At 49.9% G+C, this 12,034-nt stretch overlaps 1 protein-coding gene across 1 annotated transcript; it reads right to left on the bottom strand.

The window, feature by feature from the left end:
• Positions 1-275: 275 nt before the first annotated feature.
• On the bottom strand, positions 276-10,328 carry VPS11 (VPS11 core subunit of CORVET and HOPS complexes). The gene is made up of 16 exons (XM_032428097.1): positions 10,130-10,328; positions 9,189-9,337; positions 8,754-8,889; positions 8,265-8,428; positions 7,208-7,455; positions 6,315-6,516; positions 5,765-5,916; positions 4,629-4,815; positions 3,845-3,991; positions 3,544-3,732; positions 3,282-3,443; positions 2,925-3,064; positions 2,637-2,839; positions 2,351-2,522; positions 989-1,211; positions 276-875 (listed from the first exon to the last, which is right to left on the bottom strand). The coding sequence occupies exons 1-16, from the start codon at positions 10,314-10,316 to the stop codon at positions 711-713; spliced, it is 2,826 nt and encodes a 941-aa protein (XP_032283988.1). The 5' UTR covers positions 10,317-10,328; the 3' UTR covers positions 276-710.
• Positions 10,329-12,034: the final 1,706 nt, after the last annotated feature.

The following is a 12,034-nucleotide window of genomic DNA, read 5'->3' as shown; positions in this document are numbered from 1 at the left end:
ATCTGGTACTAAATCCAGCAAGACACCAATCTACCATCGTGAAGGCAGGCCTAAACCCCAGGATCCCCACCAGCGTCTGCCTTCTGCTTGAATACATTGTGCAAACAAGAGCCATAGAGACCAGCCAGATTGCAGAGCAGGTGCTGTTTTGGGGGCCTTGATCCAGGCTGCTCTTGGAGCAGAAAGGTACTGAGGTTCTTCAGTAAATCAAAATCTACTAGGTGCCCACAGGCCCCATCCCTTACTGGAATGAGGTCCTGTCAACATGGTCTTCAAGGAACTGTGTAGGAAAGGAAGTGGAGTTCTTCCAGGGCAGAGGAAAAGTACATTTTGCACAGCTAAGAATCACCATGAAGTCCCCAGAATAAACCCTTCAACTCCCAAACTATTATATTCTTTTATTTATAGACTCTGGGAGCAAGGACCCAAGCACAGCCTGGTGCTCTTGGATAGAGAATAAAGCAGCTATTGTTCATACTCAGAGGTTGCTGAGGTGCCCTCCCCCGCTGGTCTGGAATGATCCACACTGCTCAAAAAGTCAACAGGAGGAATGGCGGCCTGGCCAAAGGAGGAGGGAGAAAAAGAAAGTCCCCTTTACGCCTGGGGGCTATGGCATCAGATCAGGGTGGAGTCCTGGGCACGTCTGCTCTGCCTGCGTCCCCCGGGTCCCCACTGCCGCACCGCCACTCACACCCCTCCCCCCAAGCTGCTTAAGTGCCCCTCCTGGAGTGCATGAGCAGGTCCCGCTGCAGCCCGGCCTCCAGGCTTGCAGTCAGCCGGGCCGCGGGAGGGTCGGTCAGCAGAGTCAATTTGTTGAAAACACCTCGGCCAAAGTAGTCCGCAATCACAGAGAAGCTATCGCTGGAGCACTTGAGCTGCAGGGAAAGAGGAGAGAAGAATCAGAACTGCAGGTCTCCTGTCCTCAGTGAGGAGGGAAGAAAACCAGCTAATAGTGCCGTGAGGCTCGGTGAGTGGAACAGTTACCCACCTGGTGCTGGAACTGATCGTGCAGATCGCGTTTCTGTTCCTGGGCCCGGATCATATCCATGACCTTCCGGTTTTCAGGGAGGCAGGTGGGGCAGTCGGCATCACTTTCTGAGTAACTCTCAAAGCAGTGTTGGTGGAAGGAGTGGCCGCAGAGGAAGTGGACTGAGGGCAACTCCAAGGCACTGTTACAGATGCTGCACTTGGTCTTCTGGAAGATCTTCGGACTGCAGGCAAGGGAGACCAGAAAGGAGGGGCAAAGAGTGTGGGCAGAGCCGAGAGCCGGGTGCAGAGAGAAGGCAGCTGGAGTCAAGGAGGAGAGAGAGGTCCCTGGAAGGGACTGCAAGGCCCTGCCCTTGTCACCAACAGGGAGTCAAACGAGGACACCCGCCTTGGGCCTGCAGTGAGTCTCAGCGCACACTCCCTGCAAGGCCAACTAATGCTTCCAGTTTTCACAACTACCACTAAATTGTCCTTCATATCTTTTTTTTTTTTTTTTTTTTTACTTGCAGTATAGCTGACGTAGGTCATGTTAGTTTCAGGTGTACAACACCTGACTGACGAGTCCGTGTTCTGCTGTGCCCACCACGAGTGTGGCTACCGCCTGTCGTCACACAGTGCTGTTACCAACCACTGACCCTGCTCCCTGTGCTGTGCCTTCCACCCCCGAGACTCAGTCGTTCCAGAACTGGGAGCTTATACCGGTCTTTCAGGTCTTTACGCAGATGTGACCCTTCCAGTGAGGCCTTTCCTGGCCACCTTATACACGAGAACATACACACGCTCTGCACCCTACTCCCCTTCCTGAACTCATGTTCTCCTTAGACCCTATCACCATCTAACATAATATTTTGCTTACTCAATGTGTTTTTATCTCTACATCGTAAGCTCCATACAGCAGGGCTTTTTGTCTGTGTTGTTAAGAACAGTGCTTGAGACATAAAAGGGGCTCAGTAAGTATTTGTGGGATGAAGAAACTGTCCTTCTCTAATAAATATTTTATAAAGTTAAGGGCAGATTAAAACTTAAAAGTAGATTAATATATAGTATAAATACTTCTAAATTATCCACTTTCTGTATCTTCTAAAGCAAAGTTTTTTTACTTCTGAATGGCTTCCAACCACAACTTAGATGTGTGTTTAAGAAAAGTAAAACACAGATTCCTACAGAAAGAAAAGTACCTGCCACAAAGTAACATTCTCCAAAGCCCAATAAACCATGATCTACGGAATGTACCGTTCTCTGATCTTTAAGAATGAAATGTCTGAACATGCTCCATCTAACCCTCTACGAAAAGTATTTAGTGACACCCGGTGAAGAACAAGGTCATCCCCTGGACCTCTGTACGTATCCAGTTGCCACGTACCTCGCCTTGAGCTCCTGGATCTCCTGGCGGATGCGGGTGGTCTCCTCTCGGTACCGCCGCACCCGGAGCTCGTCCTGTGCGATCTGCTGGCTCTGTTTCTGCAGTTTTTGGACCAGGTAATCCCGGATGACAGACAGGGTGGCTGTGGAGTTGTGGGCCAGCGTCTGCACCACTGATTGGGTCGAGAAGGAAACGAGACAATGAAGCAAGGGGCATCCCCTGGATGGAATGGCAGAGCCCCTGCCCCAGAGGGGTCAGCCGCCCGCCACCCCAGCCTCTCAAGTACCTAGTAGGGGTGGCATGAGGTTCTTGTTCTCAATGTGCTTGAGCACAGCTGCCACGTACTCCTTGCAGTCCTCCTCCTTCCGGGCGAAGTAGCTGAGCGCCTGCTCCCACAGGGAGGGCTCCTGCTCCCCGTGGCGCTCGCACACGGCCACCACCTGCCGGTACTGCTCGTGCTGCATGTGGTAGTGCATGATCTGCTGGAACCTGGGGCCGGGCCACGGCACAGCTCAGCGGCCGCCCCCAGAAATCCGCATCCTTCCCCCTTCCCGGAAGATCCCCCCCATCTTACAGCTTCCCCTGTTCGTAGAGGTAAAGGACCCCATCCTGGAAGTCATGCATCTGGCACAGGACCAGGGCCTTGTCAAAGACGTCGCAAAAGCGGCCGCTCTTCAGTAGGGAGATGGCCTCTGCGTGGAGCTTCTCTTTGACCTAGGAAAGGAGGAAAGAGCTGCTGGCCAGAAGAGCAAAATCACAGGGTCTCCGGGACAAGGCAAATCAACTGCCTCTTCAACCGCCTCTTCACGGGGGACCACTTAGCTCCCAGGGGTGAGGTGTTACCGACCTAAAGGCGGCGGCAAAAAGCAACCACAGAAGGTGAAAGAATGGTCTTTTCCCCAGCATCTCCCCCAGGTTTGCCAGGCCTCACCTGTGGATCCTTCTCGTGGGCCCAGTTCTGCAGCCGCAGCTCCAGAAGCGTGTCGTAGATGCCCTGCGGTGAGTCCGGCTGGACTTCACTCATGTGTTCCAGGAAAGCTTTCAGCTCTCGAGGGTTGTTGGCGAAGATGGGGATGAACTCCTCCGAGTTGGCCTGGGATGGTGAGGGAGGAGGGAGGAGGAATGGGCGTGGTACCCTTGAGGCCCCTGAGGTGATCCCCACTGTCCAAAAGCCATTCTCCCTGAGGTCTCACCCTGCAGCCTGGAGTCTCCCGATCGCCTCGGCCTTCGAGGCTAGGCCGATAGTCCGTACAGAGTCCCTTCAGCAACTGGGTCGTCTGCTCTGGTATATGGTGCATGAGGATCTTGCCATAGCGTTTCATGTTGCTCTCGGCCTGCTCGAAAGGCAGCTTGCCGATATACCGTAGGGCTTCCTGATAATTCTGTGCAGAAGTAAAGGGCAGAAGAAGCGTGTGCTCCAGCCTCACCCACCAGGAAGCACTCTCATCATTCCGAGAATGTCCTAGAAAAAGAACAGGTCTCTGTCTCACTTACCTTGATGTCCTCTAGCTGGATCTTTAAGTACCACTCGTGATGTGCATGGTTCTCAGCCAAGTAGATGGCATGGGAGTAGTAGCCAGCCTGCCGGAGGACCTTGATGGCCGTCTCCACATCGAAGTGGACTTCACTCTCACTCTTTGTCTGCCAGGGAGACGTTAGACAAAATCATTCACAGAAATAGGGCTGGGGAAGGGAGAGAAGACATGCATCTGATTCTAAGACCAGATTCTTCTTCTTTTTTGTTTTTTTTTTAAAGTAAGCTCTAGGCCTAATGTGGGGCTTGAGCTCCTGACCCGGAGATCAAGAGTCACATGCTCTACTGACTGAGCCAGCCAGGCGCCCCCAGATTCTTAAGATAACAATAAAGTCGACGCTAGGATGGTGGAGACTAAAAATAAATAAATAAATAAAATAAAGTAAATAAACTTCATGGTTTTAGAACATGATGTTCTCCTGCTTCTCAGAAAGTCTCTAAGAGCTAAAGTCTTCCTCTGCCCCTACTATTTCAGGGACTCCTCGGGGACCCAGGGGCCTCCCAATGTTAATTCCCTGAGCTTAGACACTATGGGAAGTTCAAGCATCATAAGACAAGAGGGGAGATGGGAGAGAACTAGGAGAAAAGGCTGTTCCTCTTCCCAGTTTATAGACCAGAGGGTCCTGGTCCCCAGATAAGATCAGCTCTTTCCTCTCCCTGCATCTGCTAAGGGGCAAGCCCTGGTGGAGCCACCTCATACTCAGTGGGACCTTTGGGGAATCTCCCACTAACACCACCCTGCACCTTGATGAACTCCTCTAGCTTCGAGCTGTCCTTGAGCTTGGTATAGCAGTTGAGCAGCAGGGTGGTGTGGTCGGCATTGGCCAGGGACTGCCGGTGCAGGGTCTGCAGGTAGGCGGTCAGGTTGTGGATGCGCTGGGCATCCAGAAACTTGCGGATCACATAGGACGGCTCCAACTTTCCAATGGTTCTGGAGAGACACGTGCATCAAATAGTATCTGGGTCAGCGTACTTCTCAAACTTTCATGTGCATAGGAATCACTTGCAGATCTTCTTAAAATGTAAATTCTGTGTCGGTAGGCCTGGGGTGAGGCCTGAGTCTGTATTTCTAACAAAGACCCAGACGGTATCAATGCTACTGGACTGCAGACCTTGTGAGAAGCAAGGCTCCAGAGCACTGATTCTTTTTTTTTTTTTTTTTTAAAGATTTTTTATTTATTTGACAGAGAGAGACACAGCAAGAGAGGGAACACAAGCAGGGGTAGTGAGGGAGGGAGAAGCAGGCTTCCCGCTGAGCAGGGAGCCTGATGCGGGGCTCGATCCCAGGACCCCGGGATCATGAACTGAGCCAAAGGCAGATGCTTAACGACTGAGCCACCCAGGCGCCCCGAGAGCACTGATTCTTAAACTTGACTGAAAACAGGAATTCTAAAGAGGTAGGGAAAGGAGCTAGACAGGTTCCCACGACCCCTTATTAGGGCAGGAAATTCCAAGAATTAGTACCAAAGGAAGAAACTGTGGAAGCCAAGAGATGAATACCCTTTTCTTTTAAAAGAATCAGATCAAAACTAATTTTTTTTTTAAACTAAGCTATATGCCCAACATGGGGCTTGAACTCATGACCCTGAGATCAAAAGTCAAATGCTCTACCAACTGAGCCAGCCGGATGCCCCCAAAATGAATATTAACAAAGGCCAGGCTGAAGTTTAAAACAAGAGGTACTCATCGGCTCAACTGTATCTTAGTCATGTAATATTTAACCCTTTGCAATTAAGTATACTGTCTTCTCACGCAGGCCATTACAGCTCCTGCAGAAAGAAAGGGTGGTTCCTGGTGGAGTCTGCTCCCCTCACCAAAGCCCAGGGGTTAGCCTATCTGGCTGCATGCAGAGCTACATCCGAAAGCGCCCCAAGACTGACCGGATATACTGCTGAACAGCCCCATCGTGGTTGCCCTTGCTGTAGAGATGGTCCCCATACTGCATGAAGATCTGGGCCAACCCATCACTGTCCAGGTGCTGGCTCTTGGCCAGGTTAATGGCCATCTCAAATAGGTTCTTCTTAAACAGCATCTGGAAGGGGAAAAATCAGAAAATTGGTAGAAGCCATTCAGAGAAGACACCTTCCCAGAATGCACGTACAACACACAAGCCACACAGTCCTGGAGTTCTGATCTGCCTAGATTCCAGACTGGGCAAGACCTCTCAGATACCCCCAAGACCAACATCGCCTTACCTCGCAAGGCCCTTGGCAGACAGAGCGGACCCTGAGAGTGGACTCAGGCTCCTAGCCATTATCGTTCTCTGAGACCTCATCCCAGACCATTTACCTTGTAATTCTACCCGAAGGGATCTGGGTAAGGCTGTGCCCCAAAGGGAAGGAAACACCCTGGCCAAGGTGACTTGGGGAGCCTATTCCTACAGCTGTGTCTGGGTGCCTGTGGCCAGCTCTGGGAACCTGGTGGCCTTGCCTCCAGTTTGGTCTGTGTGTCCTTCTCCTGCAGTGCGTGGACCCGCCCATCCCGCGTCAGCACGTACAGGGAGCCCCACTCAGCGAGCACATCCACTACATCCTCAAAGACGGCGCTATAGGCTATGAACTTGTTGCACAGGTCATAGATGTTGAGAATCTGCTTGTCGGAGCTCTGGGAGTCCCTACTGGTAAACTCTGACCTGTGTGGAAAAGAAAAAGCACCAGATATTTGTACCAGGTCTGTCTCAGCAACCCCTTATATCCCAGCTTTGGTGCTGCACACTCCGCCCCGAACAAACCACCCTTTGGCCCCTCTAGCAGCATATTCCGTAAGTGCAACATTGCGCTGGCAGTTGTAGGAAGAGATCTTACCCTTCAGGATCCTATGATTTACGTAAGCAATAGATTAAAACATTAAGAACGTCCAAACACTCATTCATTTAACGTAATTAGCACCTGGTAAAAATGAGACGCTGTGCTTAGTGCTGAGTGAAAACAAACTAACATTGACAGGGATCACTTCCCTCGTGCAGAAGACCCTGCCGCCCCTTTTAGGTGGCTCAGAATAAAAGTACTGTGTCCTGCCCTCTCAGCCCTTTCCAACTTCCCTAGTACTCATTTCCTTTTTCCTCCACCCAATTTATTTTGACAGAGGAATAAAAAAACCAAAAAGTGGTCCCCAAAAGCAGTGCACCAGGTCTGCTTAGCGAATGTCTGTAGCAAAAATACATTTTTCAGTAAAAACGTTACAAGTGAATCTAGGTGTGCGCATATCTACATAAAACCAAAGGAAGAGATTGACAGGATCCAGGTATTAGGATTTTAAAATCATGTGAATTCTGGGGAACAAGGACAGCCCTACTCCCTTTCCCTTCTCCCTGGAGTCCTTACTTGGGAGAAACCTTCCGGTCACGGGACACAATGACAAGGTAGCCTCTAAACCAGTGAGCGATGAGTTTATGGCCCTCAAAGGCAAAGCAGGGCCCACGTTCATCAGGCTGGTACAAATAGACACATTCATCTCCGGCCACTATGAACTGCAGGTCCTGTGAAGGGTCGCTTAGGGCTGAGCAGTGCAGGCCACAACCATGGGTGTCCAACTCCACACGAGGGTAGTCCTTTCCAGAAACGATATAGGACTGCGAGAAGAAAGGGGTTAACAGGCTCCCTTTCAGGAGAGGGCATCTAAGCCTTCCCAAAGGTATTCCCATCTCCACACTAGCTCTCTCGCTTTTTAACTTGTAGCACCTCAGACTTTCCCTGGCTGCTTGCTTTGTCCATTAACCATCACCCATCTATTAAATATATAAACTAGGGGGTGTGGCCCCGGGGTGGCTCAGTCAGGTGAGCATCTGCCTTCAGCTCAGGTCATGATTCTGGGGTCCTGGGATCGAGCCCCATGTTGGGCTTCCTGCTCTGTGGGGACCCTGCTTCTCCCTCTCCCTCGGCCCCTTCCACCCCACTCATGCTCCATGCGTGCACACGCGTACTCTCCCTCTCTCAAATAAATAAATAAAACCTTTAAAAATATATACATATATATACAAGCAGACACCACATTTTCTTCCTCTGTGTGTACTCTCACTACCTACTAATGGAATCCTGACACCATGACAAATAAAATAAGCTTGAACTATTTTACCAAAAGACTATTCCTGAGAGAAGACTGTTAGAAATAAGAAGAGCACCGGGAACCAGCAAAGTAAAGCAACTTGTCCAGTGTCACTTAACAAGCTAGGAAGAAAATTCAGGTCTTTTAACTATAAGCCCTAGTTATTTTCCTAATTCTGACTCTTCCTCATCTCTCAAGTGAAGAAATAAAATATTTCAGGGCAAATGACTCAAGGCTACATGATGAAAAACTTAAGAATCCTACCTCACTTGTCAGTTCCTTACCCTAGGCCCCTGAGCAATGGAGAACCCTTTCCTGCCTGCCCTTAACTCATACCTGAACGTTCTCAGTTGTTACAACAAACAAATGAGTGGTCTTTCCCGCTTGGCGAAAGGCCAGCCCAGTTACAGGGTAGTTTCCCTTGTGCAGAATCTGGGTCTTGCTATGCCGGTCCCGGGTGATGTCTCCTTTGTTCAATGTAACACTACCATCTGTGAAACCTGTAGGAGAGCAGGAAACAGCACTTCATTGAGGCTGAAAAGATCAGGAAGCACAGAAGGGGAAAAAGACCATTTGAGGTACTTGTTGGAAGTGACAAGCTTTCTTCTCATACTCAACTTTTCCAATGGTTAACATAAAAATGGGTACTCACGGACTCTTTTTCAAAGAACAAAACTGAATGCTTTCCCACTCCAAGCTTTAACATCTCAAAGGCCTGAGTTCAGTACAAAGTGATCTCGTTAAAACAATAAAGACAAGCTGCAAAAGCAACTCTGAAGAAAATCTATAAAGAATCACGGAGTGTTAGCTTTGCCTTCTGCTTACCAATGGCCATAAAGTTGAGATTTTCATGGACAGTCAAACAAGACACAACAGTTGGCTCTGTTCCTGGGATGGCAGGGAAGATTCGGGTGCAGAGTGGATTGCCACCATCTCTCTTCTCCAGGTTCCAGATCTTTACCTGTGAACAGACCTCAGATGTGTGAGGGGCGCCTGGGTGGCTCAGTCGTTAAGCGTCTGCCTTCGGCTCAGGTCATGATCTCAGGGTCCTGGGATCGAGCCCTGCATCGGGCTCCCTGCTCAGTGGGGAGCCTGCTTCTCCCTCCCCCACTCCCCCTGCTTGTGTTCCCTCTCTCGCTGTGTCTCTCTCTGTCAAATAAATAAATAAAATCTTAAAAAAAAAAAATGTGTGAATGCTAGTCCCCTCCAACAACCGTTCCTAGTCTTCTGGTCCTTTCCCACTTCCTTTCCAGGACTCACCAGGGGATTGATGCCTTCTTCATCTTCACCAACAGATGCCAAAATATTGTGCTGCTTCAGCTGGTACAGGTGTGTCACCCGCAGTTTGTAGGCCTGGAAGCCTGTCAGCTGTAGGGAGCGAGGCAAGAACCAGATTTGGCCTTCCATATGTGCAGAATAGTCAAGGAGCCTCCCTTGCAAGGAGAGATACTTATATTTAGATCAGAACCCAGATAACTACTCACATACATTCAGCTCTTTAAAACTTTCGAGGATGGGGCGCCTGGGTGGCTCAGTCGTTAAGCGTCTGCCTTCGGCTCAGGTCATGATCCCAGGATCCTGGGATCAAGCCCCGTATCGGGCTCCCTGCTCTGCGGGGAGCCTGCCTCTCCCTCACCCTCTGCTTGCCTCTCTGCCTACTTGTGTTCTCCCTCTCTCTCTGTCAAATAAAATCTTCAAAAAAAAAAAAAAACTTTCGAGGATTTTCCCATATATCATCTCCGGAAAGTCCCCATCTTTAAAAGAGTGAAAAAGAAGGCCAGGGTTTAGTAGCAACACTATGAAGAACAAAGCAGCAAACTCCTGGTCTCGTTTATCTCCTTGCCCACAATTTGGGCAGGGGAGATAATGACACCTTACATATTCATCTTGTAAAGCGTACTTGTCTCCATTGTTTTGATTGATCTTAAAAATAACCTTGCCAAGTTGATATTTCATACCCCTTTCACAGGTAAGTAAATTGAAGCCCAGAGAGGTTAAATGACTTGCCCAGGATTGCTCAGTTGGCAACAAGTTAGAGAATGGACTTCCTTCTTTCTCCCCTCAAGCCACAGAAGGAGCACTGGGCGCCCATCTAAAGGGAAGTGGCACGCAACACGAACCCCTCTGCCCGACAGATGCCATCCCAGCTGGATCTCTTCAGGGATCCGGGGAGGGAACAGACAGCTCCAGAGGAAGGATATCTCCAAAGACTAGGCTCCCTCGGCCCGAGTCGCAAACAGTGATGCCGGGAGGGAGGCAAAGGAACTTGGAAACAGCGGGTCCTGAGGCAGGTGCAGCCGTGGGAGCAGCCCCATCATTGCCTAGCGGCTCCTTCACCAGCTCCTTGTCGAAGAAAACGAAGCGCCGCCACTGCAGGTAGGCCGCCATTTTGGCCGAAGGTCCCCGCCTCTGGGAGAGAGGTCATGTGAGAGGAGCGCACGGATCACGTGACAGGACAGCTTCCTGGAGCCTGACTGCACATGCGCCCTGAAGTCCGGGTGACAGCTTCCTCAGGCCGGTGGGCGTGGCCGCGTGAGGTAGGATTCCCAGCCCGTCAACTCGGGTTGCCAATTTGCTGGCTCTGTCCGGGAACTGGCTAAAATGCTCCTGAGTGCTGGACCCTTCACCTCTTTGAGCATCAGTTTCCTCCCTTATTAAATGCATGGGCAATGAGGGATCAAGATGAGGAATATCAGGGCGCCTGGGTGGCTCAGTGGGTTAAGCGTCCGACTGTTGATTTCTTTTTTTTTTTTTAAAGATTTTATTTATTTATTTGACAGAGAGAGACAGTGAGAGAGGGAACACAAGCAGGGGGAATGGGAGAGGGAGAAGCAGGCTCCCCGCAGAGCAGGGAGCCCGATGTGGGGCTCGAACCCAGGACCCTGGGATCATGACCTGAGCTGAAGGCAGATGCTTAACGACTGAGCCACCCAGGTGCCCCCCGACTGTTGATTTCTACCCAGGTCTGCCAGGGTCGTGGAATAGACCCCGCCTGGGGCTCTGGGCTCAGCGCAGTCTGCTTGAGATTCTCTCTTCCTCTTCTGCCCCTCCCCCTGCATGCTCTTTCAAATAAATAAAATCTAACAACAGAAAAAAAAAAAAAAGATGAGGAATGTCCTGCGCCTTCTGAATTGTACCCCACTGTGCTTAAGAATATTACGTCCTGAGCTCCCAGGGCTGTTTTGAGGCATAAATGAATGAAGGTATATGAAACTGGCTTTTCAGCTGTAGGAGCGGAGAAATAAAATTAGAAGTTTGTGTTTGCCACGGGATACAGATTGCGAACCACAGTCAGTGTCTTACATTCGTTTTTGTGTCCCTCTTCAGAGCGTGTGGCATGAAGTAGACACGTAGAATATGTTTCTTAAGGAAGCTAGGAAATACTCATGGTGCGGGAACTCTCAAGAACGTGGGCTTTCTTTCCCTTTCCATAGTGGGAGCCTATGGGACATAAGCCGAACACAGGGAAAATGCCTGGAAGGGGCAGCTCTGAGAGCTAAGTGATTTAACAAGTGGCAAACGTCTAAGATAGTCCATGGCCACCCACCATTTCCATCTCTGGCTAAACCAACTGTTCACATGGAAAACTGTAGGTGTACAGTTTGGTGTCACAAGGAGCTGTGTACAGAAGTGACAGTCATTTTGAGAGAATATGGACATGTGAAAAAGTGACCATGTGGTTCGCATTTGTGGGGTTTGTTTTGCACCCCTCTCCCCCACAGCTTTTTATTTCCAGAATATTTTACTCTTTATTCCCACCAGCTGGAGTTCCCAGAGAGCGGGGGCTGTGCTTTGTTGACCAGGAACCAGGCCTAACAGAGTTGGTAGATATTCCATGTTTGGTTGAAGGAATGAATGTGGATGATTTTCCTCTTACCCCCTCCTCTCCTCAATCCGGTTGACAGAAAAGGTAGTGCCCATTTGCTAAAGAGATAAGTGAAAGGAAGAAACTGTCTACTCACCACCAGGCACATAGATTTTCTGACTTCCAGCTGAAGTCCTCTTTCCTCTGTCACAGTTTCAGGATCTGAACCATGGACAGAAGCACAAATGGGGAGTAGACTGGACCCTCTTTCATCTGCTGAGTATATTTTGTACCATTCATT

Source organism: Phoca vitulina, unplaced genomic scaffold (assembly GCF_004348235.1).
Source record: "Phoca vitulina isolate PV1807 unplaced genomic scaffold, GSC_HSeal_1.0 scaffold38, whole genome shotgun sequence".
Classification (NCBI taxonomy): domain Eukaryota; kingdom Metazoa; phylum Chordata; class Mammalia; order Carnivora; family Phocidae; genus Phoca; species Phoca vitulina.
This window is presented reverse-complemented; position numbering and strand designations above follow the sequence as displayed.